At 38.5% G+C, this 27887-nt stretch overlaps 3 protein-coding genes across 3 annotated transcripts in view; 1 reads left to right on the forward strand and 2 right to left on the reverse strand.

Moving 5' to 3' along the window:
- The window catches only part of alpha-Man-IIa (alpha-mannosidase 2), a 30832-nt gene extending 15074 nt beyond the window's left edge, over positions 1-15758 (forward strand). The window contains exons 6-20 of the mRNA XM_034978004.2: positions 102-187; positions 828-928; positions 2907-3084; positions 3441-3625; positions 4478-4651; positions 5469-5733; positions 6298-6470; positions 6900-7115; positions 7626-7803; positions 8638-8796; positions 9072-9224; positions 10118-10240; positions 10795-10986; positions 11628-11741; positions 12267-15758. Coding sequence (XP_034833895.1) covers positions 102-187; positions 828-928; positions 2907-3084; positions 3441-3625; positions 4478-4651; positions 5469-5733; positions 6298-6470; positions 6900-7115; positions 7626-7803; positions 8638-8796; positions 9072-9224; positions 10118-10240; positions 10795-10986; positions 11628-11741; positions 12267-12425 — 2456 coding nt within the window. The 3' untranslated portion in view covers positions 12426-15758. The remainder of the gene's footprint in view (positions 1-101; positions 188-827; positions 929-2906; positions 3085-3440; positions 3626-4477; positions 4652-5468; positions 5734-6297; positions 6471-6899; positions 7116-7625; positions 7804-8637; positions 8797-9071; positions 9225-10117; positions 10241-10794; positions 10987-11627; positions 11742-12266) is intronic.
- A 2292-nt stretch (positions 15759-18050) lies between these two features.
- On the reverse strand, positions 18051-21248 carry LOC117990857 (uncharacterized). The gene is made up of 5 exons (XM_034978353.1): positions 21115-21248; positions 20407-20486; positions 19639-19797; positions 18813-18961; positions 18051-18165 (listed from the first exon to the last, which is right to left on the reverse strand). Exons 1-5 carry the CDS (start codon positions 21227-21229, stop codon positions 18051-18053), a joined length of 618 nt encoding a protein of 205 aa, XP_034834244.1. The 5' UTR covers positions 21230-21248.
- Positions 21249-24078: 2830 nt separating this feature from the next.
- On the reverse strand, positions 24079-27029 carry LOC117990574 (uncharacterized). Its single transcript, XM_034978035.2, has 3 exons — positions 26923-27029; positions 26095-26243; positions 24079-25451 (listed from the first exon to the last, which is right to left on the reverse strand). Exons 1-3 carry the CDS (start codon positions 26929-26931, stop codon positions 25307-25309), a joined length of 303 nt encoding a protein of 100 aa, XP_034833926.1. The 5' UTR covers positions 26932-27029; the 3' UTR covers positions 24079-25306.
- Between the last annotated feature and the right edge of the window lie 858 nt (positions 27030-27887).

The following is a 27887-nucleotide window of genomic DNA, read 5'->3' on the forward strand; positions in this document are numbered from 1 at the left end:
AAGACAATGTATAACCTAGTCAATTCTGGTAATGCTCTGGTATATCTATGAATCATGGTTTCGGTATTATGAGCAACAATAAATTAAATATATACTTTCAGATGGTGTTGGAAAAACAGACATGTTTACACATATGATGCCTTTCTATTCATATGACGTACCGCACAGCTGTGGACCTGATCCGAAGGTAAGTTGTAAGTATGTTTAGTTTCAATTCAATCGATATCACCTGGTGGTAAGTGATGATGCTGTCTAAGATGCTAGCGGGCTAACCTAGAAGGTCCTGGCAGTTATACCAGGCTGGGCTTATTTGGTTGGTCACGGTATCCGAGAAATATACCTTCGCGGCACTTATCTAAATATCTAGAGTGAAAAAGTGACTGACTGATCTTTCAACGCCCAGTTGAAACTACTGAAAATTCAACCCCTAAGGGGTTGAAATAGGGGTTTGAAATTTGTTTAGTTCATGCGATAACGCGAGGCATCAACGATACAAAGACAGGCGTTTATTAAATTTTAGGGCGAGCAGAATTGCACTTTATTGCGTCGCGACAAGAGTCGTTATTTATTTGAACGTGTTTGCAGAGTGCTTCTGCAATCTGTAAAGTACTGTTAAGTATTCTGTGGTTATACTAACCCCATGGCCATACCAATATTTGGTTTCTACGTTCTATCGATCGGTCATGTAGAAAAGACCACACGGGTTTACTGTTAGGGTGGTAATTAACCACGGCCGATGCCTCGCAATATACGAGAAACTTATATCCTAGCTCCTGTAAATGTTTATAGGTTTTTCTGGAATTAACACATCCTTTATTATCATTTAGGTTTGCTGCCAGTTCGACTTTAAAAGGTTACCAGGCAATGGGATAACATGTCCATGGGGTATACCACCGAGGAAAATTATAGTGAAAAATGTTAATGAGAGGTAGGTTATCTATCTATACCTACACATAATAGTTCAGTTCCGTGAAATGTAATGCACTATTATTATTATTTTTAAATTTATTATTAACATACAAGAGAAAATTATACATAATAGGTAGCACGCATTGTAAAAACCACAGAGGTTTGACCCTCAATGCGTACGTCTGCGCATTACAATAATCATGCCTACTTATATCATTAAAAAAAATACTTTGAATAGGCTACTTGACTCATATCTAATTTCGTCCAATAAATGATTATTTATTATAGTATTTTGCTTAAGACAACGAAATATATCAATAACAATTATTAAAAACGCAGGATGGATATATAAATCCAATTTTAAAAATACAGTTTTTATTTTTATTTGAAACGCAGAAAACGCTGTCAGCCATGATGTGACGTCATTAAATATGTAAACAAAGAAATGTCATCCCTATGTCACGCGGGGACTAATGTAGTATCCATATATATAAAATTTAGAGTCCTGACTAACTTATATATCAACGCACAGCCTAAACAGCTGGTCCTAGATACATGAAATTTGGTGGGTGTGTTCTTTGTAGGTAAAGAGAAGGTATCCACTAGGAAAGGATTTTTTGAAATTCCACCCCTGAGTGGGTTAAATGGAGGTTTGAAATTTATGAAGTCCACGCGGGCGAAGTCACGTGCATAAGCTAGTTTTTATATATTTCTAAAAACTCATAGTAAACGTAAAAAAATATCGTTTTCTCTTTATAAATTGAATAAGTTATTAAGTAAGACTTACAACAAAGTGATCTTTGCAAAAATAAATTTGGGTTGAAGTCGTTAGTCATATAGGATCCCTTTAAGCAAGTCTTTGCGTGTTACGTATATTTATTTCACTGGGCACTCTAATCCACAACTTTCCTGTGGTCTTTATCGATGCGTTTTTTACTTTCTCGGATGATACAATAACGATAATTACTATATTTTTCATGTAAACTAGTGTAGAAGTCATGTTTATTAAACTTTGGGAGGTTATGCTGTTGTTTACAAATGCATGACGTCAGAGCACAGATAATCTATCGGCCAAACATGGCCGACCAGTGTTTTCACCTGTCTAAGAAAAATATATTTTTAAATTAAAGTTTTACGGTTATTAGGGCGCAAAAAAATATAGTGTTAATTTTTTTGATATAATAGGACAAATATTAACCATTTAAGACCAACTTAAAAAAAGTGTCAAGTAGCCTATTGTGTAAAATTTGTACATAATTGTTAATATATTGGCTGAAATAAAACTCTAACTGTCTTAAACCAAAAAAAATACGCCCGGTTTAACTTTAAACATGTACGTTGAACACATTAATTTTATTATTCTTTACGACGCACGTCAGTTTAAACCACACTTTCGGTGGTCATAATCACATCACAAAACACACAGACACACACACATACACATACACGCCCACACACATACACACACGCAACATACGCACACTCCATTTCAGTTTTTGATTAATAAGTATTACCTAGTTGTTAAATTCCAATCATAGTTTAAATCTAAGTAATATGCGCTCACACTAATATAATATATCTACCTAGTGTATGCGAGAGAGAGGGCTGGTTGTCCTAACACAGATCGTTAAAATCTAGCAAGGACAATCACTTTTGATTTCAATAATGTTTCAATAATGTAATTCAGAAAATTCTTAGATCTAAGAGAGAGCGCACTGCGTAAATTTGAATACAAGACTATCAAAATCCGGTCCGGAATTAATTTCACAGTGCGCGCACTTCTATGTAGTTCTATTGTTCACAGATTTTGCGAAAAAATAACGTACGGAAATTTACCGTGGTGCGCGCTAGCTCTAAATCTAAACTAAGTCTGGGAGAGGGCTGGATGTCCTTAACACACTAGCAAGGATGACCACTTTTGATCTCAAGTGTTGCTAAATGCAATTTTATAATCAAGGAAATTCTTACATCTAACCAACATCGTTTGGATGTTTTAGATCCTCGATGATACTAGACCAGTGGCGCAAAAAGGCGCAGTTGTACCGCAGTAACGTGTTGATGTTCCCTCTGGGAGACGACTTCCGCTACGACCGCGCGAACGAGTGGGACAATCAGTACCAGAACTACGAGATGATCATCGACTATATCAACAACAAGGACGATTGGAACACCGAGGTGAGAATATTTACTACCAAAAATGGTTCAAGTGCGACTCAGCAGTTGAGCCATATACGATATACTTGTACTTACGTGTGAAATGAGATGCCATCTTTAGTGTTACTTACTTTTTGCTTGATTTTTTGCTAACAACCACTGAATAACACGGCATTTTGTTAAAAATCGAGAGCAGTGAAGCGACATTCGACGAAAGACAGAAACGGTTAAGCAGTGTATTTAGCGCCGCTAAGTTCGCACGCACCACGCCTCCTTAACAAATCTCCCTTCTGTTATCTATGGCTGTAGTCCACCATGGGGGCCAAATGCGGATTGGCAGATTATAAAAAATCGTATTATTCTGTTGTCTTGTATAGGTCCAATTCGGCACTCTACAAGACTATTTCAAAGCGGTACACGAAGAGATAAAACTGTCCGACTTCCCGGTGCTGAGCGGAGACTTCTTCACTTACGCGGACCGCAACCAGCACTACTGGAGCGGCTACTATACTTCTAGGCCCTTCTACAAGAATATGGATAGGGTTCTGTTGGCCTATGTTAGGTAAGAAAGTTATACTTCAAACTAACTGTTGCGTAAAATTTCTGGTTTCTCATGAGATTAGAAATTTTCCCGCTGCAGACCATACTTACCTACTCACTCAGTCTCACTTTAAGGTACGGAATCCACAGTACCTAAATGTCGATTTTTGTATCTCTAACTTCAAAAACATTGAACTTTCATATGACCTTTCAACCCCCATTTCACCCCCTTTTCCAATTTTCATTCCTTTAACCTACTAAGAGGTGGAATTTCGAAAAATCCTTTCTTAGTGGATACCTACTCTTTACAAAGAAAACCCCCTCCAAATTTCATGTCTCTAGGACCAGCGGTTTAGGCTGTGCATTGATATATAAGTCAGTCAAGACTTTGAATTATATATATACAGACAGATAGGGTAACCTGTTGGAAGTTCTAGGGTATCGCTGCAAGCTAGGCTAGGGTATCAATAAAGCTAGCATACTGGTACCGGTGTTTGCTTCTGGTAACGAAGGTTATAATTATATGTAATGACTAATGAACTTTAGACGAATCTTTGTATTAGAAATCTCTAGGAAGCCACGATGTTTAAAATGGCACTTGTAATTTTTTGTGGGGAATTAAGAATTTGTATTTTCCGAACAATAGCTGGGCATTTAGTTGAATTTCACTTACATTTCAGCTAATTTAAGTAAGGTCTATTTTTCAACAACAATCAAACCTATTAAATTTATTTCTCGAATGGGTTATCTGACTATTAAAAAAACTGCGTTTAATTTTATCAATTTTATACTCGTACATATTACAATATTAGATTAACTAAAAGTAGATGAAAGATAGTGCTTGATGAATGATGATTTACCTATATCTCGCCAGGGCTGCAGAAATTATAACATCGCAAGCATGCTCATCGCGCTCCGTGAGCTACATAACGTCGCTGCAGCTCCGGGACCGCGTGGAGCAAGCCAGGCGCTCCTTGGCTCTGTTCCAGCATCACGACGGGGTCACTGGCACCTCACGAGATGAGGTCAGGGAAGATTACGCTAAGAAGTTAGTATTCTTTTGTAGATATTGATATTCCATGCTGTATATATTCACATGTAATATGTAGTGTATGTCTGGAAGACGCAGCGTTGGAAGACCCCTTTAGTTGGACGGACGACATCAGATGAGTCGCAGGGAGCCGCTGGATTCAGGCGGCGCAAGACCGTCGTGTGTGTAAGTCCTTACAAGAGACCTATGTCCAGGACGTCTATCGGTTGATGATGATGATGATGATGCTGTATTGAATAACTCACTAGCAAAGATTTCCCGCCGACGTACAGTAGCCGGCGGGAAATATGTATGTACATAATCTCATGTATCTCTCTCTAAAGGTCGATGTACATTGACCATTAGAAAGAAATTTCGGCTTTGTAGAGCGTTGACTCTGTCATTTATACCTATGTGACGTTTTGTCGGTCTCAACGACAAAGACAACGCTCTATTTAAACTTCTTTGTAGAATGAATTCTTCTGCATCTGTTGTGTATCTGGTTGGTACTTTTAACTATACACTTTGTGGTACTATTAACTATTCTGTGCTAATGCTAAGCGAACATCAGTACCCTTATCAGTACCCTTATTATAAATGTGAAAGTGTGTTTGTTTGTTGGTTTGTTGGTTTATTGGTTTGTTGGTTTGTCCTTCAATCACGTCGCAACGGTGCAACGTATTGACGTGAGTTTTTGCTTGGGTACAGATAAAGACCTGGAGAGTGACATAGGCTACTTTTTATCCCGGAAAATCAAAGAGTTCCCATGGGATTTTTAAAAACCTAATTTCACGTGGATGAAGTTGCGGGCATCAGCTAGTTTATCATATTGCAGAATGCTCCAAGCTATCAAAAACAGCCAATCAGCGATCCAGCAAGCGGCGTACCACCTCCTCAAACAGCCCTCCATACTCGACCAAGTACAGGACGACATATATTTCGACGTAGACGACATCTGGCGGAGTCACGATGAGATTCCTTCGCGGATCACCATCGCTCTGGATGTGATGTCGCCTTCCAGACGTCTGTTGTTGTATAACGCGTTGCCGTTCAAGAGGACCGAAGTGTTGACTGTGTTCGTCTCTACGCCACATGTTGAGGTAAAGTACCGTTTTCATCAATAGCTTATAACAATCCACTGCTGGACTAAAAGCCTCTTTCAACGGGAGGGTTCGTCCATAATCACCACGCTGGACAGACGGGTTGGTGATCGCAGTAGATGGTAGTAGTAATACAGAGTACGCTGTTACCCGTTCTCCGTTGTATTCCCTTATTCACCTTGTACGAAACCCGCGATAAGAGAAAGGGTGGTGGCAACTGCATTCTGATCTGCCGTCACCACAAAGCATCTCTTATTAAGATCAGTTACATAATACAATTTTTATTCTAAGTCCAGTCGCTTATTATTATCCGAAATTGTACTTAGCGAACATTAGAAGCGAATATCCCATCCTTCAAAATTCTGACAGTTTGCGGCATGTCTGCAGAATCTAGTACAAAACGTTCGAGCAGAGAATTTTCCGACGCGCATCAGAATTGTTTCTTACAAACAATTTCTGATAATATGTGGCTGGCCTAAAGGGAAAAATTTTGGCAGAATGTTTTCCCTTTAAAAAGTTCAACCTCTTTTGATTTTCTAATCTATATTACTCATTTTAACTCAGGTATTCGACCCTGAAGGCAACCCGATTATGGCGCAGATATCCCCTGTCGTAACTGGAGAGAAGAGGCTAGGCTTCGCGGCGAACAAGTTCCACCTGTCATTCCCTGTCACTGTCAACGCGCTCGCTGTCACTGTGTACACTGTGTCACTGAGAGACAACATGAGTATCAACAAGTAAGTCTGTTGACTATGTTGTATTGTAGGTGTTCAACCCTGAAGGTAGCCAAATAATGGCGTAAATATCCACTGTCGTAACCGGTGAGAAGAGGCTAGATATAGGGTCATACTATGTACACTGTCACTATGAGAACTCATGAGAAATAATTGATTTAAGGAAGTAATAAAAATATGAAAAGGTAAATATGAGGCATTTATAATAAGAAATAAGGTGCAGTTTTGAAAAAAAATGGAAAGCGAGATTTTTTTTAACTGAACTGAACTGAAATATAAATCAACCGGGAATTACGGTGCGAGCGCAGCGAGTTTTTCACAACAGGTACTTGCTGTAAAATAAAATTAATGGAGTTGACTAAAACAAAAATGCAAGCACGAGCGCAGTGAGCGCAACATTTTTCTTAATTGAAAGAAATAATTATTTGGTAGATACACGTCGTATTCGCGCGTGCGCGTGTACAACGCGGAGTACTGGAGCGTGGAGCTGCCCAAGATGTTCGCGGTGGAGCCGAGCGCGCGCCTGACGGATGACGTCACGCTGCAGGCCGGCAAGAGTGCCCGCGTGCTGGCCACCAAGCACGGCCTGCTCAAGGCCGTCGTGTCGCCCGACGGCAGGACCACGCCTGTCCATATGGATTTTGTGCAGTAAGTTATCTGTCACGTCATGTATGTCATGTTGCTCTTGCTTTATCTTCACAATATCATCATATCACTATCTCATTATCATTTCGTGATAATACCTTGGAGCTATCATTTCATTATATTTGTTAATCTTGGAGATTTAGTTGGATGGTCTGTACCACAGATCATGTCTGTGTCGTTCACCAAGGCTTATACCACAGACCATGTTTACTCTCAGTTGCTATTCAAATAAATTCTAATAAAAAAGGACGTCATATTTCGTATGCTTTATTTTCTCCGACATATATAAAAATGATCCCTATTTCCCTTGGTCACGCCATAACTTGAGAACGACTGGGCCAAATTGGACGATTCATTTTTTGTTGTATTTATTGCTAGAACAACGTTTATATGAAAGATTTTATTAGGAAAATCCACGGGTAAAGACAGTCCCCGAGGGACGCAGACGAAGTTGCAGACAACAGATAGTTATAATAAATTAAAAATATATTTCATAAAGTTTAATACCTTCAGATATGACACACAAAAAGGTCAAGACAACAACAGCGGCGCGTATCTCTTCATCCCCGATGGGCCGGCCACACCGTTCAAGGCGGACGCGTTCCCGGAAATCGTCATCACGGAAGGGCCCTTTAAGGCCACGCTGTATTCTGGCCTGATGAGCCCGAAGAATGCGGAAATTGTTCTTGCTGTAAGTATACTTCTTTCGGTCGCGACACATCCACTTTGAGGGCTTATTTTACGTGACGCCGACTATAAGTATATAAAATATCAGGAATACAGTACCAGGAAGTTACAACTTAGTAAATTTCGCAACAGGTCGAAATGCCAATTGGGGAGGGAACGCCCCGCACACCTGCACAACCCCCGCGCTAACCCTTTGCGGGCGAGCGCGGCTGACGTGCAGGTGTGCGGGGCGTCCCCCCGCCTCATACCCCAATTGTAATATCGATCTGTCGCGGACTATAAGGAGGCTCACTTCAGACCCACAGACAAATAAAAAAAACCACTTCATATTATTCTAAGGTACAATTTATTTTAAGGTTTTTACTTCTGTCGGCAGTCCTCACTTTTCAATTTAGTTAACTGCCACATAGAGGTTAAACTGATGACCTCCCTGGCGCAGTGGTAAGCACAGTGGTCTTATTAGTGGGTAGGTCTCGGGTTCGATTCCTGGCAGGGGTTTGGAATTTTATAATTTCTAAATTTCTGGTCTGGTCTGGTGGGAGGCTTCGGCCGTGGCTAGTTACCACCCTACCGGCAAAGTCATGCCGTCAAGCGATTTAGCGTTCCGGTACGATGCCGTATAGAAACAAAAGGGTTTAATAAAAACTGCCATGCCCCTTCCAGGTTAGCCCGTTTCCATCTTAGACTGCATCATCACTTACCACTAGGTGAGATTGCAGTCAAGGGTAACATGTATCAGAATAAAAAATAAAAAATAGGATGAAGAGGAATCTTTTGTTTTGTCTTTGCCAATCCTTAGTTTGTAATGGTCAAGCTTTAAAACCTCCATTTGTTCCAGATCTCCGTATACAACAACCCGTCGCTACCCCACAGCGAGGTAGAGATCAGGAACACCTTACTCATCGACCCTGCGGTGGACGACCTCGAACTGGCCATGAGATTCTCCACCGCCATCAAGAACTTAGATGTCTTCTACACTGACATCAATGGCATGCAGGTTAGTATTAATAGCATAACACAGCAGCAGAAACTAATAGCAGTGCTTTAAAGACCAGCCGGCCTGAATCATTTGCATAACTTTTATCACTTGAGAGAGAGAGAGAGTTAGGAGTTTACGCGATAGAAAGAGAACAATAAATTTTAAGCGCCCCTTCTACGTCATAATAGCTATTTGCATGCCAAATTTCAGCCCGATCCGTCCAGGAGTTAGAAATCAGTTAGTCGGTCAGTCAGCTTTACCTTTTATATATGTAGATTGTATAAATTCAACAGATGATAAAGCGCCGTCACTTCGAGAAGATACCTATACAAGCGAACTTCTACCCGCTCCCCGCCGCCACGTATATCGAAGACGACACCTCGCGACTCACGCTGCTCACCTCCACGCCTCTGGGCATGGCTGCCTTGCAGTCGGGACAAATAGAGGTAAGTTAGAGGTGGGAAACCGTCTTTGAAGATAATAGTGTGGATTGCTTTCGGTAATTTGGGTAGTTTCGGGTGAATTTGGGTGGTTTCGGGAAGATTCAGGGGACGGCATATCGAGAAGATTATTTTACATACAAACTTCTACCCGCTCCCCGCAGTGACATACATAGAGGATGATACTTCGCGAATCACTCTACTCACCTCTACGTCTCTGGGTATGGTGGTGTTGCAGTTTGGAGAAATAGAGGTAATTTAGGGGTAGGAAACCATCTTCGAAGATAATAGTGTGGATTGCTTTCGGTAATTTGGGGCAGTTGCGGTAAGTTTAGAATTTATTTGTGTGGTTTCGGGTGAATTTGGGTGGTTTCGGGGAGATTCAGGGGACGGCATACCGAGAAGATTCTTTTACATACAAACTTCTACCCGCTCCCCGCCGTGACATATATAGAGGATGATACTTCGCGAATCACTCTACTCACATCTACGTCTCTGGGTATGGTGGTGTTGCAGTTTGGAGAAATAGAGGTAATTTAGGGGTAGGAAACCATCTTCGAAGATAATAGTGTGGATTGCTTTCGGTAATTTGGGGCAGTTGCGGTAAGTTTAGAATTTATTTGTGTGGTTTCGGGTGAATTTGGGTGGTTTCGGGGAGATTCAGGGGACGGCATATCGAGAAGATTCTTTTACATACAAACTTCTACCCGCTCCCCGCCGTGACATATATAAAGGATGATACTTCGCGAATCACTCTACTCACCTCTACGTCTCTGGGTATGGCTGCCTTGCAGATTGAACAAGTCGAGGTAATTTAGAAGTAAATTAAAAATAAAAGGGCTCTACATGTCTAGTGTATAGATATAAGAATTTACTATAAATATTTTTTATATACGCAGGTGATGCAAGACCGTCGGTTAAGTCGCGACGACAATCGAGGCATGAGTCAGGGCGTGCTCGACAACGTGCGCACCCGACATACCTTCAAGCTGATCGTGGAGCAAGCCAACAACCCTTGCACGGTAAGTACGGTAAGAGACTATACTGTGGTGGTCTCCGCATACAGACACTAGATGCCACTCGAACTCATACGAAAGATTCTACAGCTATCACAAGTTTCTTCTTTGTAGGAAAGTCTGTTTGAACCAGTGGCCACAGTTCACGACAGTTAGGGAACTTTTAACTTCGACGTCACTGGCAGGCGTGATTCACGTCACCATATCCTAATATCTGACATATCGTTGATTCAGTAGGGCGATTTCGTAAAACCTGCATCAATCATTATTACAATCTCAATTGTTGTGATTGGCTGAATTTGTGCTATTCTTGTTGCAACGATGCATTGTAGCCAATAGTGAGCGAGCGTCAACCAGTCAGCGGTGATTACGATCGTGACATTGTAGCTGTCAGTCTACCGCAATCGCGCAACAGGTTCAAATAGACAGTTCCCTCACTCTAGTTCACTCTACCAATGGTAGATGTATTTGACAATAATTCATTCATTCAAGTATTTGTAAAAGATAATTTGATTAAAAAATCTTCTTATTTCTATTATATTGTCCAATCATTATTTCAGCCAAAATCTGGCGAGCAAGCGAGTGGTCAGCTAACGCTAGGAGCACACGTGTCTCAACAGCTACTATTGCAACCTTTAATTACGATGCACTACACGGCCAACGAGAACTCCCCGCGCCCCGCGTACTCGCGGTCATTGTTCAGCGCGTCGGATGTCGTACTGGCGTCCTACCACTCGCATATAACTGCTAAGGTAAGACAGACTGCTATTTTCATATTTAACTGTCATTTATTTATACATCACATTATTAACGTTTTTTTTTTTACAAAAATAAGATTAAAAATAAGACTAAAATAAAATAACAGTCAAGAAATAAAATTACAGGAACAAAAAAAAAAATATTTTATTACTAGCTTATTTCCGCGACTTCGTCCGCGTAGACTACACCAGTTTCAAATCCCTATTTTACCCCCTTTGGGGTTGTATTTTCAAAAATCCTTTCTTAGCAAATGTCTACGGCACAATCTGCGTGCCAAACTTTAGCCAGATCAGTCTAGTGGTTTGAGCTGTGCGTTGGTAGGTCAGTCGTTTGTCATTATTCAGTTTCACTTCTGGTGAAACTTAGAGAGAAGATAATAACCACAGTTTCACCTTTGGTGAAAATTGATAATGGCAAACGTAGTCATTATAATATAATTCTCTTTGATAATGGCGATACTTACTTGTAAAGTATATGTGAGAAGTTAAATAAAAGGTATATGGTTTAATCTGAGCCCCTCTAAGTCCATAGAGCCCCCCAAATCATAGACTCCAAAGATGCTAGAGAGCGTAAGGTCGTGTATAGGTTATCAACAATTCCGTCTAAGACTAGATATCAATATTATAAACTCCAGAACAAAGACGGGTCGACGTCGGCCGGTATGGGCTTGACGCTGCAGCGAGTACACCTCGATACGTGCTACGGCGACCGCGCCGTCGCGCTGGCCTACCCCACTGGAGACGGACAGGTAACACAATATTAATATTAGAGAGACCATTCACGGGTCCCGCGTCCTCACGAGCGTTATCAGCGTGGCAGATGTTGTGTTGGCGTCCTACTATTCGTATATAACTGCTGAGGTACAGTACGCGGCCGAAAGTAATGTATATCGGCCTTTAAAAAGACATTTCGGCTATATAGAGCGTTTTCTCTGTCACTCAACGACAGAGACAGTGCTCTAAAAATTTGCTATCTCCTTCTAAATGTCGATGTACATTACTTTCGGCCGCGTACTGTAAGACAGTGCACTCTTCAATGGCTTTCGCGTAACTGTTATCTCTTATGAGAAAGAGAGATAAGAAGAATTTAAGCGATAAAAGGGGGAGTTTCTTAAATTTTAGGCCACAACGCTGAATTGCACCTTATTGCGTTGTAATAAGGGTCGCTATTTATTATAATGTTTGTGTGAAGTAATCATTCTATATCCTGAGAAGGACTATTAAATATTCTGTGATGGAACAGGACTTAGAAAACTATTTTTTTAATTGTACAGATACCACTAACAGACTTAGTGGACGTGCCGCCAGACGGGGTGTTCGAGAGCTCGCTGACCTTCGTCACGATCGGCAACCCCCTACCCGATAGCCTGCTCACGCTGTGCCCCATGGAGATACGATCCGTTTTCATCAACCAGACATTGAAGCGCAACTGAATACTCCCACTGAAAACGGCTGACATCTATACTAGTGATCATTACAAATGTTAATCCGCGGATACGGATCCGGATACGGGTCATTGGCGTCAAAATCCACGAATACGGATCTGGATACGGATCAGTGGCGTCAAGATCCGCGGATACCGAATCGGATACGGATCATTGGCGTCAAGATCCGCGGCTCCGGATACGGATCATTGACGTCAAGATCCGCGGATACGGATACGGATCTTAACTTATTTACTCAATCGGCGTCGATACGCATGACCTTGAAACGACAGTTGATGCCACTTCATACTTAAGACATGTTTTGACTTGCATTGGGAGGGTACATAAAAAATAGCTTGTTTGAAATTTAATAGTATTTTAATCACCCACGAATAGAATTTAATCTATGTGTTAAAAAAAAATTAATACGGTAAAATATCCGTAAATGATCCGCCAAAAAAGTAACGGATACGGATACGGATCTTATTTCTCCCGCGGATATCCGGAACATCACTACTATATTAAGACGCGCAAATTGCTATTGCGCTGGAACCATGTCTCATTAACATCGAAATGACGTCATTTTGACGTCAGCCGAAATAAAATATACCATCAGTTCGAAACTTCAGACTGACGTTACTAAAGTGGCGGCAACGCGCAATAACAATTTGCGGGACTTATACCAGCAGACATACATCTGTCTTATTTTAACTCTAAGTAAACTGAGCAAAGTCAGACGCGTAATTGCGTGAGCACTAAATGATTAGTTGATTTACAATGCAAGCCCTAAGATCAAGAGTCCCGCTAAGGGATCAAATTATGCCCTATATAATCTCAGTCTTAGACTTAGACTTAGGGCCGAACGTACGAGGGAACGTAACCAATAATCAAGGATGGCATTGTTTTAATATGTTTTTAATTCTGTTTTAAACAAACATGTTTTTAATCGTGTTTTAAACAAGCTTATTTTTTTAAATGGGTGTTTTTCCAACCCTGCCAATAATACGAGAGGCGGCAGGAAAAAACTATGCTATACTAACAGAATAATTAACCACCCCTCATGAGTTATCTGAACGTCTACTGCACCAGAAACGACAACAACCGAACAATCGGGTAATCAAATCGATCAAATAACAAAAAAGTTATAAACATTTAAATATTTCTGATTAGACAGAGATAGCGATATAGAATTATGACGTCATTGTGACGAATGCCGCAGTAGCTTCGTGCGGTTTCGTACAAATTTTCGTTATGCGAGAAAGGGATAGAAGACCCTCCCACTCCAAAATTAAAATGCCTGTAACTTTGTAAATCTTTGTTGGATTTTAATATTTTTTTCAGCGTACGTCATTATTTCTATCCTAGTTTTCAATAAAGTAATTAATTTATCAAATTCAGAAGTAGAAAAATACCCAATTTTTACTTAAACCGCTGCACCAGTAGCGTGCGGTGGTATGATAGTAATAAGAAAGCATCGTTGGTAAAGAGATGGTAAAAGTCATTTGAATATATATAATTACTGTTTGAATTCAAATGTAGATTGTGAATATGTTATTAATAATAAATTATAATAACTTATTGTAATTTTAGCGTTTAAACTATCGTGAGTGATTTCCATATTATACACTAGCTGACGCCCGCAACTTCGTACGCGTGGACTTTAGGTTAGGAACACTTTGGTTTTCCGGGATAAAAAGTAGGTAGCCTATGTCACTCTCCAGCTCTTTGGCTATACCCATGCAAAAAATCACGTCAATCTGTTGCTCCGTTGCGACGTGATTGAAGGACAAACCAACAAACCAACAAACAAACACACTTTCGCTTTTATAATCCGGGTGTGAGATTTGTATAATATAATATGTTATTATAATGTTGTAAATACTGTAATACTACGAGTCATTATTGCTTTCGTGCTAATTATTATCGTTATAAGACTTTCTGTCCTCTTTTACATATTGTTAGTAGTACAATACGCACAATTTTCTATACCAATATCTCAGTAGATGTTTAATAAAATGCACTTCTGAAATAATTCAATACCGGTGTTATTGAATTGATTAATTAATTATTGATTTGGGATGTTAAAATTATTATTGTCTTGATCTAAGGCCGATATACAATTTTTTGGTAAATACTTACTTGAATAATAGTAAAAATAATAAACAGGTCTTAAAATAGTACCTACTATACTTTTTACAACGGAAAAGAATAAACATAATAACAGCGATCACGCACTCATCCGATCCTAAGCTTAGAAAATACGGATATAAAAAATATCTACGACATTTATGTAAAATAGCTACCATACAAAACAAAAAGTAACGTATTTTCACGGACTTGGATCGGATGGGTGCGTAACCGCCGTAAGAAATAAGGAAGTTTACGTCTTCTAGTTTCGCCTTCTGTACAGCATGACGTTTAATATTAATTACTTATGTTAAAATAAATAAAAATCATGATTTTTAAAAAATAATTTTAATTTTAATAAATAAAAATCATGATTTTTATTTAATTATTCTCTTTATTGATGAATTTTAGCCCCATAAACTACCGCTATACAAAACATAACATCATTTTAATTACTCTAGTCCAAGACCCTATTAACACCAATTTGCTACTGAACACTTTGATGTGAACAGAATGTGTATCGGCTTTTAAAGTTAAGTTTTATGATTCAGCATTTACTCGTAATTTATGTAAAAATATTTATGGTGTTACTAGATGATGCCCGCGATTTCGTCCGCGTGGATTTAGATATTTGAAATCCCGTGGGAACTCTTCAACTTTCCGGGATAAAAAATCCTTCCCCGGGATATAAGCTAACTTTGTACCAAATTTCATCAAAATCAGTTGAACGGTTGGGCCGTGAAAAGCTAGCAGACAGACAGGCACACTTTCGCAGTTATAATATTAGTAGGTATGGATTTCGTAAAAAGTTACGTATCTAACTGTTGTGAGTTATTTTCGATCTCTAAATGTGATTCCAGATGTTATAAAACTTTTGTTGAATAATTAATTGTCCTTTAGCACTGTTAGGTATATAGGTACTTACATGCGTCCACAGTCCAAACTATTAATATTACTTATTGTTTTATAACATTGTTATGTTTAATGTCTACACGCATCGTAATATGAAAATTCTAACCCTTTTCTTATTACAATGTATCTTTATATACTTGTTAAGATGATACAATGCGTTTACATATTTTTGTGATTACTTGGCGTTCAGGAAAAGTCTACAATACTTAAGTTACTTTTCTGTATATAATAATATTATGTTTTTAATTTGTAGTTTAATGATTTTCATATCTATTTTGTACATAAATAATTATTGGGATAACATACCTCTTGTTTTATTTTATTCATTGGTCATTCAAACGCAGCGACTCTCCAGACGGTGGCGCCTGTGTCGCAGCACTCGAATGAATCGAGGGAACTCTCGGCTTGATCGAATCGACAATGTGTCAAATTAAATACCTATCTATCCATAGAAAAATAGGGCTACCTGCGTCAAATTAGTATGTACAAACATTTAACGCCTGCCAAAGACCCGCGTCGAAGCCTCGACGTTTAGTAGAGTTCCCTAACTAGCGTGAACTGCTTAATTTTTTTTATTTCTGTGGTTGCGGTGTTACTGACGCCATAGGTGGTAACTATATGTAGACTAGAATCTCATGAAAAAAATCAAAATTTAGCAACACTCTACTCCGCGAACACCCTACGTACATAGTACTCTGTGGTGAATATTAATAATTCACCTCAGTCAATATATACACAGGATACTCACAGAGTACAGGGGTGCTAACTCCGGAATCCCACTTCAATATTTTTCATGAGATTCTTGTCCACCTATAACTTTGATCGCCAGACAACTGGAACTTCTTCCGTGTAGATTTAGGTTTTAAAATCCTGTGGAAACTGTAAATTTCAAACTAAAAGGTTTCCGACACGGTGAAGAACGTAGATTTGTTTGCTTGATGCGCCCGTCAAGCAGCTTGATCAAGCCAACGGCACTTTTCGCATATATCGAACACTGTCCGAACGTCGCGTCAAGCAATAATATAAAATCGCATCAATCATCAATCACCGTAAATACTTGACTCAAACAATCAAGCAAACTTTAAACGGCCAAAATGCTTGGCTCAAGCAAAAAGATTGACGACAAGCACGTAGATACGTGCTTGACCGTCTTGGAAGCTCTTAAGAAAGATTTCAATAAAAGTCGCATCGGTTCAATAGTCAAGGCGTCGGTGCGGATTTCCAAAAAATGTAAGGACCAAAGTATTGCGAGTTTAAAAATAAAAACATCAGAATTGTTTGTCATATTATTATATTATTAGGTACTCAAATAATAAAAGCTTACAATCATAAAAAGCACTATATTACTAACCTATACTACCGACATCCAGCAAAATATTTATAAAATAATTAATGACTCGATTATCACAGCTATTTTTGTTACAATAATTTGTGAACAACAATACACTAGCATAACAGATTAGGTACATATATTTGAACACATCCTAGTTGTACCCTATCGTAATTTAACAATAATCATAACTAGTAATAACTGACTAATTTTTTAAATTTAAAACAATATTAGTTACCTATATTGATGGCGAAATCAACAAGTCATAAAACAGCAGAATCGCTATTTATTAAATAACACGAATTATTAATAAAATTATAGAGAAAATAAATTTCGTAACAGAGCCAAACAATATAATTGAAGAAAAAGTGTCAATATAACAGATTCAAAGTTCTCACATTAAAAAATCTTACATATCAGAATGTCTGTGTTTGTCTTTTCATTACCTATACGCATATCGTTTCCCCCGATTGAGTTAAAACTTTGTACAGTTGTTGTACGGAGTTGCGCAATTCCATCAACGTACAATTATTATAGGTGGTGTTAAAAATATCGATTTAATTTTACTTATTAATATATCATACTTTAGGGTTATTTTCGAGACGCTTCTTTATTCTAATAAGCTTTCGGTAGGTAGTTTACTAACTGTAGGTAGGTATAGTACGCGACAGGTTGAGATGGCAATCGGGGTGGGGACGTCTTGCACCCCGCACAGCCCCCGCGCTAACCCGCGGGGTGATTACGTATCTTGCGACAGGCGTAAATCTCGCGATCATTGCTGTCAAACGTCACGCGTAACAGCGGCTAGAGAGAGACAGCAGTAGCCACAAAGCAAAATAAGAAGAAGAAGAGAGACACCAAATGAATTATCGGATTGCTACTGCTGTCGCGTTGCTGTCGCTACTGCAACGTTTTACGTAATCACCCCGCCGGTGTGGGAGAGCGCGGGTGTGCGGGGCGTCCCCCCGCCTGATACCCCGATTCCGTTCGCATTATACATGTAATCTAAACAATTATTTGATTGACTAAAACTTCCTCCACAGAGTAAAATACTTGTTTCCTCAAAATTCTACATAATATGTATAAGTCCCGCAAATTGCTATTGCGCTTGAACCATGTCTCATTAACATCGAAATGACGTTATTTTGACATCAGCCGAAATAAAAACATACCATCAGCTCGAAACTTCCGTCTAGTGCTGACGTCACTAAAATGGCGGCCACGCGCATTAGCAATTTGCGGGACTTATACCTACATATTTCTATCTACAATTTAGATTGAACGGAATTGACACAAATAACTGAGTTGGAACTACCGAAATCAACAACAATTTTTGGTAATACTGTCTCTGGAATGACTTCATACGATATTTCTTTTTCTCTGTGAAAAAATAATAAAATATTAGAAAACATAGTATTTTATTTTTATTTTCAAACTAGCTCGCGACTTCGTCCGCGTGGATTACACAATTTCAAACCCCTATTTTACTTCTTTAGGGGTAAAATTTTCAAAAATCCTTTCTTAGCGGATGTCTACGTCATAATACATGCCAAATTTTAGCTCTCTCCGTTCAGTGGTTTGAGCTGTGCGTGGTCAGTCAGTCAGTCAGCTTTTACTTTTATATGGAACCTAGCTAGCAGATAAAACTGTCCAGCAATTTCTATTATTGTCGTGTTATCCCAGTTCCTACTAATATTATAAATGTGAAAGTGTGGATGCTTGGATGTTTGGATGTTTGGATTTTTGGATGTTTGGATGTTTGTTACTGAATTACGCAAAAACGGCTGAACGGATTTTGATTAAATTTGGAACGGAGATAGATTATACCCTGGATTAACACATAGGTTACTTTTTATCCCGGAAAATCAAAGTGTTCCCACAGGATTTTTAAAAACCTAATTTCACGCGGACGAAGTCGCGGGCATCAGCTAGTATTTGTTATATTGTCGTTTGGCGTGTTACGTTACATATCGAAAAGAACTAAATAACTTTAAAAAGAAAACATTTCTTACACTGAGATGACTCACTTTTTATCCCTGGTTAAAGCGCCGTAGAGCGTGAGTCCCTGGACACAGTTAGCGGCCGACTCGAGGCTGAGGCAGTAGGGGTGACATCGCGCGCTCTCCACTCGCTCCTGCACTAGCTTCAGCAACTGAACATGCGAGCATTTCCCATACTGCCAACAAAATATTAATTATTTCTTACTATTATAAATGCGACAATATCTCGCATTTATAATAGTAAGAAATACGCGTCTGTCCGTTTACCGCGTCACATTAAACTGATTTTGAAAAGATTTGCCACAAAGATACCTTGCATCCTTGAGACGAGAATATAGAAAACTTTTAACTCGGGATTTTTTTTAAATATTTTTGAAGGCAAGAAGAAAGAAGACAGCATAGGAAAACCAAAAATAGATTTTATAGAGCAGGTCAAGAAGAAAGGTGAAAGATATTTTATATTGGGAATCTGTCGAAGCGACAAATTTATCCGTTTAGATAACGTTTATCTGGCAGTTGAGAAAGAAACGTCATAGTACATTATACAGAGCTGAGGTTTAAAGGTGTTTATTTTTCCTTTTCTTTTTCCCCGAATACGGCAAAGCCAAAAGGAAGGCAGTCTATGTATGTATGTTTGTCTTTATGTCTGTTCCACTGTAACGGCTAAATTACTGGGCCGATTTTGATAAATAAGGTGTCAAATAATTCGTTGTTATGGTCCGTGTGACATACATTACCGTTCGCTACATTTTATCAAAATCGGTTGAACGGTTGGGCCGTGAAAAGCTAGCAGACAGACAGACAGACACACTTTCGCATTTATAATACTATTATGGATATGGATATCTCTTACCTGCATCATAACATCAACACAAGTCGCCAGTGTGGTTAACGCAGGCAGTACGGTCCATTGCAACAAATACTGGAGCGTCTGGTCTGACCCCGGCCTAAATGTGCCCGTATCTGTTACGATATCATTATCTATACAATACTGCAGGGCTTTGTTGAATTTCTGTAAAGAAACATGTATAATAGGTACATATAATATTAGGTTGCCAAGAACACGTGCGTGCATGAGTACGGTTGTGCGTGCGTGAGTGTTCGTATGCGTGCGTATGTGTGCATGAACGGGCGCGCGTGCGTGCGTGCATACGTGTGTGTGATTAGTCATAACTAGTATTTCTATAGAAAAAATATAATTTAGATTTCTGTACCGGTTACCGTTGGACCAAATGGAGGTATGAATACCGACAGATTTGTACCACTTCACTTTGCTTTTTATTGGTAACCGTTAATCGCTAACTTTAGCCTCTGGCCATGCAACTGGACTTCAATGTTACAAATAAAAATAAAAATAAAAGATACATAATGGGGCCGATTCTCTTGTACACAATCTCTAAACTAAACTAAATTAACAGGTCAAAATCTAGTGCTATCCTTTTCCGCAAGCAACATTGTGAAAGGAATAGCAATTATAGATTTAGATGTGCCATTTTAGTTTAGTTTAGTTTAGAGACTGTGTACAAGAGAATCGGCCCCAATATTTTGCTTATAATAATTATTAGTAATTATAACAACATAGACAACCTTTTTTACATTGAAAATACAGTGAAAGACTTACCAAGTCTTCAGTCTTTTCTAAATGGAAGAATTCATGTCTCAACAATATTCTGAGGCGATGGTAGTCTGCAGACAGTTGGTCTAAAAAGAGTTTTAATTAATTACAGGAACGAAAGTCATTTAAAAGCAGAAATGCGTGAATTATCTCCTGATCTATATCAATACTAATATCATAAGCGTAGAAAAGCGCAACCTAACGCCGACTAAAAACATACAGACCGTTTTGCTTGACGTTAATGGTAAAAACGCTGCGCTTCTGTAAGTGCGTTGGACCTCAAGATTTGAAACACAAGAACGCGTAAAACATGGCGCGTAGGCAACCACCAATAGCGGATGGACACGCGATATGATGGGCTGAGATACTTTCGCGTCATTGAAAAATAAGATTTCTGCGCAGGTGCATCGGTACAATTTATAGGTGGTAGTACTGTACCTTTACTAACATACATACATACATACAATACGCGGTCGAAAGTAATGAACATTGGCCTTTAGAATGACATTTCGGCTTTATAGAGCGTTGTCTCTGTCACTCATATATATATATGACGTTTTGTCAGTCGCAACGACTGAGACAACGCTCTGCAAATCTGCTATCTCCTTCTAAAGTTCGATGTACATCACTTTCTGCCGCGTACTGTATATACATACAGGTCAAACACATAACCCTCCTTTTGCCGCAGTCGGGTAAAAAGTGGTAGCACCGTACCTTTACTAATTTCGCGTGCACGTACAACGGAGTACACGACAGCGGGCGGGATCAAGTAATGCAGCACGGGGTTCACGTACAGCTGCAGTTGGATGATAGGCACTGCGTTCACCATCGTTTCGGCTCGCAGAATGTGTCCTGCAACAATTACTTGGATGAGTGCCCCGAACGACGGCCATTCCACACAAAATCCCTTTGTTCAAGTGTAATAACCATTTTAAATTATCGATTAAACTAAAAAAACCGGCCAAGTGCGAGTCAAGCTCGCGCATCGAGGGTTACGTGCTATAGTCGTATTTTTTCAACATTTTGCACGATAATTCAAAAACTAAAATAAATAAATAAAATAAAAATAAAAAAGCCTTTTATTCATCCTTAATAAATTATTAAACAAATAATTAGTTGACAAAAAATAATTAAAATTCACAGCTATATAGATCAATTTACTTGTGCATGCATTAGTTAGTATTTATTATTTAATCTTAAAATATAATAATTATTAGAAATGTCATTATTTGTTTTCTTTTTATTTTAAGGACCCCTCAGCGAGAAAGGCCTCCTCCAGATTTTTCCAGGTCTTCCTGTCTAGAGCCTTTTTTCTCCAGTTTATACCTCCTGTTTCTTTAATTTCATTTTCCCAACTTTCTACAGGTCTACCTCTCTTTCGTTTCCCAACTGGGCCACGCCATTCAGTTACAGTATTTGTCCATCTTTTATCTGTGAGTCGAATAACATGACCAGCCCATTTCCACTTTAACTTCATGGCATGTTTTAATGCATCAATAGCTTTCGTTTTTTTTCTTATAGCTGCATTTCTAGTTTTGTGTATTCTACGCAGACCTAGAATGCTCCGTTCCATTGCCCTCTGAGCAGTTTGGATTTTATTTTTTGTGTATTTGTTGAATATCCAGGTTTGGCTAGCATAAGTAAGGCAAGGTAGCAAACATGAATCCATTATTTTTGTTTTTAAATTTAGAGGTAAATCTGACTTAAGTATGTATTTATAGGCCCAGAATTTGTTCCATGTGATTTTTACGCGTCTTTCAATTTCGTCTAGGTGTCTTGACTTTTTAAACGAAATTTGTTTGCCAAGGTATATATAGTCTTGCACATATTCTAGTAGAGTATTTCAAAAACTATGATGCATAAAAATAAATAAAAATCTGTTTTAGAATGCACAAGTGAAGCCCTTTCATATGATATAGTTATCCCACTTGATATAGTTATCTTACTTCGAAAATTGAAAATCCTAATTATTCGTTTATGACCACAATTTAAATTTTTTTGTGTGAGATAACCACAAATTCACAGTTTTCAGATTTTTCCCCTACTGTCAGCTATAAGACCTACCTACCTGCCAAATTTCATGATTCTAGGTCAACGGGAAGTACCCTGTAGGTTTCTTGACAGACATACAGACAGACAGACAACAAAGTGATCCTATAAGGGTTCCGTTTTTCATTTTGTGGTACGGAACCCTAAAACATGCGAAGTGCTCGTTTTGACGTTTGATAAAAAGTTTCTGATTTGACTAGTTGTCAAATACCGTATTGCCAAAGAATTACAAACTGCAAAGGAGCAACAACTCTTTAATTTCATAATCGGAATCAGTCCCCCAATTGTGTAAGCTTATATGACTAATGATTATTATCTAGCAACAATTCAATTTCGAATTATAAAGATATTAATATTGAATAATACTTATGCTATTAAGAATTTATGATTAAAACCTTTTAATCATGCGTAGCTACGCTTGATAAAAGGATCATCAATTGATAAAAAAAAATTACAAAAAAAATAAAAACCGACTTCGTTACATAAACACTAAATTATGTTTTTAATTTGTAGTTTAATGATTTTCATATCTATTTTGTACATAAATAATTATTGGGATAACATACCTCTTGTTTTATTTTATTCATTGGTCATTCAAACGCAGCGACTCTCCAGACGGTGGCGCCTGTGTCGCAGCACTCGAATGAATCGAGGGAACTCTCGGCTTGATCGAATCGACAATGTGTCAAATTAAATACCTATCTATCCATAGAAAAATAGGGCTACCTGCGTCAAATTAGTATGTACAAACATTTAACGCCTGCCAAAGACCCGCGTCGAAGCCTCGACGTTTAGTAGAGTTCCCTAACTAGCGTGAACTGCTTAATTTTTTTTATTTCTGTGGTTGCGGTGTTACTGACGCCATAGGTGGTAACTATATGTAGACTAGAATCTCATGAAAAAAAATCAAAATTTAGCAACACTCTACTCCGCGAACACCCTACGTACATAGTACTCTGTGGTGAATATTAATAATTCACCTCAGTCAATATATACACAGGATACTCACAGAGTACAGGGGTGCTAACTCCGGAATCCCACTTCAATATTTTTCATGAGATTCTTGTCCACCTATAACTTTGATCGCCAGACAACTGGAACTTCTTCCGTGTAGATTTAGGTTTTAAAATCCTGTGGAAACTGTAAATTTCAAACTAAAAGGTTTCCGACACGGTGAAGAACGTAGATTTGTTTGCTTGATGCGCCCGTCAAGCAGCTTGATCAAGCCAACGGCACTTTTCGCATATATCGAACACTGTCCGAACGTCGCGTCAAGCAATAATATAAAATCGCATCAATCATCAATCACCGTAAATACTTGACTCAAACAATCAAGCAAACTTTAAACGGCCAAAATGCTTGGCTCAAGCAAAAAGATTGACGACAAGCACGTAGATACGTGCTTGACCGTCTTGGAAGCTCTTAAGAAAGATTTCAATAAAAGTCGCATCGGTTCAATAGTCAAGGCGTCGGTGCGGATTTCCAAAAAATGTAAGGACCAAAGTATTGCGAGTTTAAAAATAAAAACATCAGAATTGTTTGTCATATTATTATATTATTAGGTACTCAAATAATAAAAGCTTACAATCATAAAAAGCACTATATTACTAACCTATACTACCGACATCCAGCAAAATATTTATAAAATAATTAATGACTCGATTATCACAGCTATTTTTGTTACAATAATTTGTGAACAACAATACACTAGCATAACAGATTAGGTACATATATTTGAACACATCCTAGTTGTACCCTATCGTAATTTAACAATAATCATAACTAGTAATAACTGACTAATTTTTTAAATTTAAAACAATATTAGTTACCTATATTGATGGCGAAATCAACAAGTCATAAAACAGCAGAATCGCTATTTATTAAATAACACGAATTATTAATAAAATTATAGAGAAAATAAATTTCGTAACAGAGCCAAACAATATAATTGAAGAAAAAGTGTCAATATAACAGATTCAAAGTTCTCACATTAAAAAATCTTACATATCAGAATGTCTGTGTTTGTCTTTTCATTACCTATACGCATATCGTTTCCCCCGATTGAGTTAAAACTTTGTACAGTTGTTGTACGGAGTTGCGCAATTCCATCAACGTACAATTATTATAGGTGGTGTTAAAAATATCGATTTAATTTTACTTATTAATATATCATACTTTAGGGTTATTTTCGAGACGCTTCTTTATTCTAATAAGCTTTCGGTAGGTAGTTTACTAACTGTAGGTAGGTATAGTACGCGACAGGTTGAGATGGCAATCGGGGTGGGGACGTCTTGCACCCCGCACAGCCCCCGCGCTAACCCGCGGGGTGATTACGTATCTTGCGACAGGCGTAAATCTCGCGATCATTGCTGTCAAACGTCACGCGTAACAGCGGCTAGAGAGAGACAGCAGTAGCCACAAAGCAAAATAAGAAGAAGAAGAGAGACACCAAATGAATTATCGGATTGCTACTGCTGTCGCGTTGCTGTCGCTACTGCAACGTTTTACGTAATCACCCCGCCGGTGTGGGAGAGCGCGGGTGTGCGGGGCGTCCCCCCGCCTGATACCCCGATTCCGTTCGCATTATACATGTAATCTAAACAATTATTTGATTGACTAAAACTTCCTCCACAGAGTAAAATACTTGTTTCCTCAAAATTCTACATAATATGTATAAGTCCCGCAAATTGCTATTGCGCTTGAACCATGTCTCATTAACATCGAAATGACGTTATTTTGGACATCAGCCGAAATAAAAACATACCATCAGCTCGAAACTTCCGTCTAGTGCTGACGTCACTAAAATGGCGGCCACGCGCATTAGCAATTTGCGGGACTTATACCTACATATTTCTATCTACAATTTAGATTGAACGGAATTGACACAAATAACTGAGTTGGAACTACCGAAATCAACAACAATTTTTGGTAATACTGATGTGATCAAGCTGCGGCATTCTTCAATTTTCTCTGGAATGACTTCATACGATATTTCTTTTTCTCTGTGAAAAAATAATAAAATATTAGAAAACATAGTATTTATTTTTATTTTCAAACTAGCTCGCGACTTCGTCCGCGTGGATTACACAATTTCAAACCCCTATTTTACTTCTTTAGGGGTAAAATTTTCAAAAATCCTTTCTTAGCGGATGTCTACGTCATAATACATGCCAAATTTTAGCTCTCTCCGTTCAGTGGTTTGAGCTGTGCGTGGTCAGTCAGTCAGTCAGCTTTTACTTTTATATGGAACCTAGCTAGCAGATAAACTGTCCAGCAATTTCTATTATTGTCGTGTTATCCCAGTTCCTACTAATATTATAAATGTGAAAGTGTGGATGCTTGGATGTTTGGATGTTTGGATTTTTGGATGTTTGGATGTTTGTTACTGAATTACGCAAAACGGCTGAACGGATTTTGATTAAATTTGGAACGGAGATAGATTATACCCTGGATTAACACATAGGTTACTTTTATCCCGGAAAATCAAAGTGTTCCCACAGGATTTTTAAAAACCTAATTTCACGCGGACGAAGTCGCGGGCATCAGCTAGTATTTGTTATATTGTCGTTTGGCGTGTTACGTTACATATCGAAAAGAACTAAATAACTTTAAAAAGAAAACATTTCTTACACTGAGATGACTCACTTTTTATCCCTGGTTAAAGCGCCGTAGAGCGTGAGTCCCTGGACACAGTTAGCGGCCGACTCGAGGCTGAGGCAGTAGGGGTGACATCGCGCGCTCTCCACTCGCTCCTGCACTAGCTTCAGCAACTGAACATGCGAGCATTTCCCATACTGCCAACAAAATATTAATTATTTCTTACTATTATAAATGCGACAATATCTCGCATTTATAATAGTAAGAAATACGCGTCTGTCCGTTTACCGCGTCACATTAAACTGATTTTGAAAAGATTTGCCACAAAGATACCTTGCATCCTTGAGACGAGAATATAGAAAACTTTTAACTCGGGATTTTTTTTAAATATTTTTGAAGGCAAGAAGAAAGAAGACAGCATAGGAAAACCAAAAATAGATTTTATAGAGCAGGTCAAGAAGAAAGGTGAAAGATATTTTATATTGGGAATCTGTCGAAGCGACAAATTTATCCGTTTAGATAACGTTTATCTGGCAGTTGAGAAAGAAACGTCATAGTACATTATACAGAGCTGAGGTTTAAAGGTGTTTATTTTTCCTTTTCTTTTTCCCCCGAATACGGCAAAGCCAAAAGGAAGGCAGTCTATGTATGTATGTTTGTCTTTATGTCTGTTCCACTGTAACGGCTAAATTACTGGGCCGATTTTGATAAATAAGGTGTCAAATAATTCGTTGTTATGGTCCGTGTGACATACATTACCGTTCGCTACATTTTTATCAAAATCGGTTGAACGGTTGGGCCGTGAAAAGCTAGCAGACAGACAGACAGACACACTTTCGCATTTATAATACTATTATGGATATGGATATCTCTTACCTGCATCATAACATCAACACAAGTCGCCAGTGTGGTTAACGCAGGCAGTACGGTCCATTGCAACAAATACTGGAGCGTCTGGTCTGACCCCGGCCTAAATGTGCCCGTATCTGTACGATATCATTATCTATACAATACTGCAGGGCTTTGTTGAATTCTGTAAAGAAACATGTATAATAGGTACATATAATATTAGGTTGCCAAGAACACGTGCGTGCATGAGTACGGTTGTGCGTGCGTGAGTGTTCGTATGCGTGCGTATGTGTGCATGAACGGGCGCGCGTGCGTGCGTGCATACGTGTGTGTGATTAGTCATAACTAGTATTCTATAGAAAAAATATAATTTAGATTTCTGTACCGGTTACCGTTGGACCAAATGGAGGTATGAATACCGACAGATTTGTACACTTCACTTTGCTTTTTATGGTAACCGTTAATCGCTAACTTTAGCCTCTGGCCATGCAACTGGACTTCAATGTTACAAATAAAAATAAAAATAAAAGATACATAATGGGGCCGATTCTCTTGTACACAATCTCTAAACTAAACTAAATTAACAGAGTCAAAATCTAGTGCTATCCTTTTCCGCAAGCAACATTGTGAAAGGAATAGCAATTATAGATTAGATGTGCCATTTTAGTTTAGTTTAGTTTAGAGACTGTGTACAAGAGAATCGGCCCCAATATTTTGCTTATAATAATTATTAGTAATTATAACAACATAGACAACCTTTTTTACATTGAAAATACAGTGAAAGACTTACCAAGTCTTCAGTCTTTCTAAATGGAAGAATTCATGTCTCAACAATATTCTGAGGCGATGGTAGTCTGCAGACAGTTGGTCTAAAAAGAGTTTTAATTAATTACAGGAACGAAAGTCATTTAAAAGCAGAAATGCGTGAATTATCTCCTGATCTATATCAATACTAATATCATAAGCGTAGGAAAAAGCGCAACCTAACGCCG

The sequence above is a fragment of the Maniola hyperantus genome, chromosome 18 (genome assembly GCF_902806685.2).
Source record: "Maniola hyperantus chromosome 18, iAphHyp1.2, whole genome shotgun sequence".
Classification (NCBI taxonomy): Eukaryota; Metazoa; Arthropoda; class Insecta; order Lepidoptera; family Nymphalidae; genus Maniola; species Maniola hyperantus.

Excerpts from the sequence above, each read along its gene's own strand:
- LOC117990857 (XM_034978353.1), bottom strand. The coding sequence starts at position 21,229 with ATGGTGAACGCAGTGCCTATCATCCAACTGCAGCTGTACGTGAACCCC. Across the intron at positions 20,487-21,114 it reads TGCACGCGAAATTAGTAAAG|ACCAACTGTCTGCAGACTAC; the intron begins GTACGGTGCTAC and ends AACTCTTTTTAG. Across the intron at positions 19,798-20,406 it reads TAGAAAAGACTGAAGACTTG|AAATTCAACAAAGCCCTGCA; the intron begins GTAAGTCTTTCA and ends GTTTCTTTACAG.
- LOC117990574 (XM_034978035.2), bottom strand. Across the intron at positions 25,452-26,094 it reads GCTTTAACCAGGGATAAAAA|AGAAAAAGAAATATCGTATG; the intron begins GTGAGTCATCTC and ends ATTTTTTCACAG.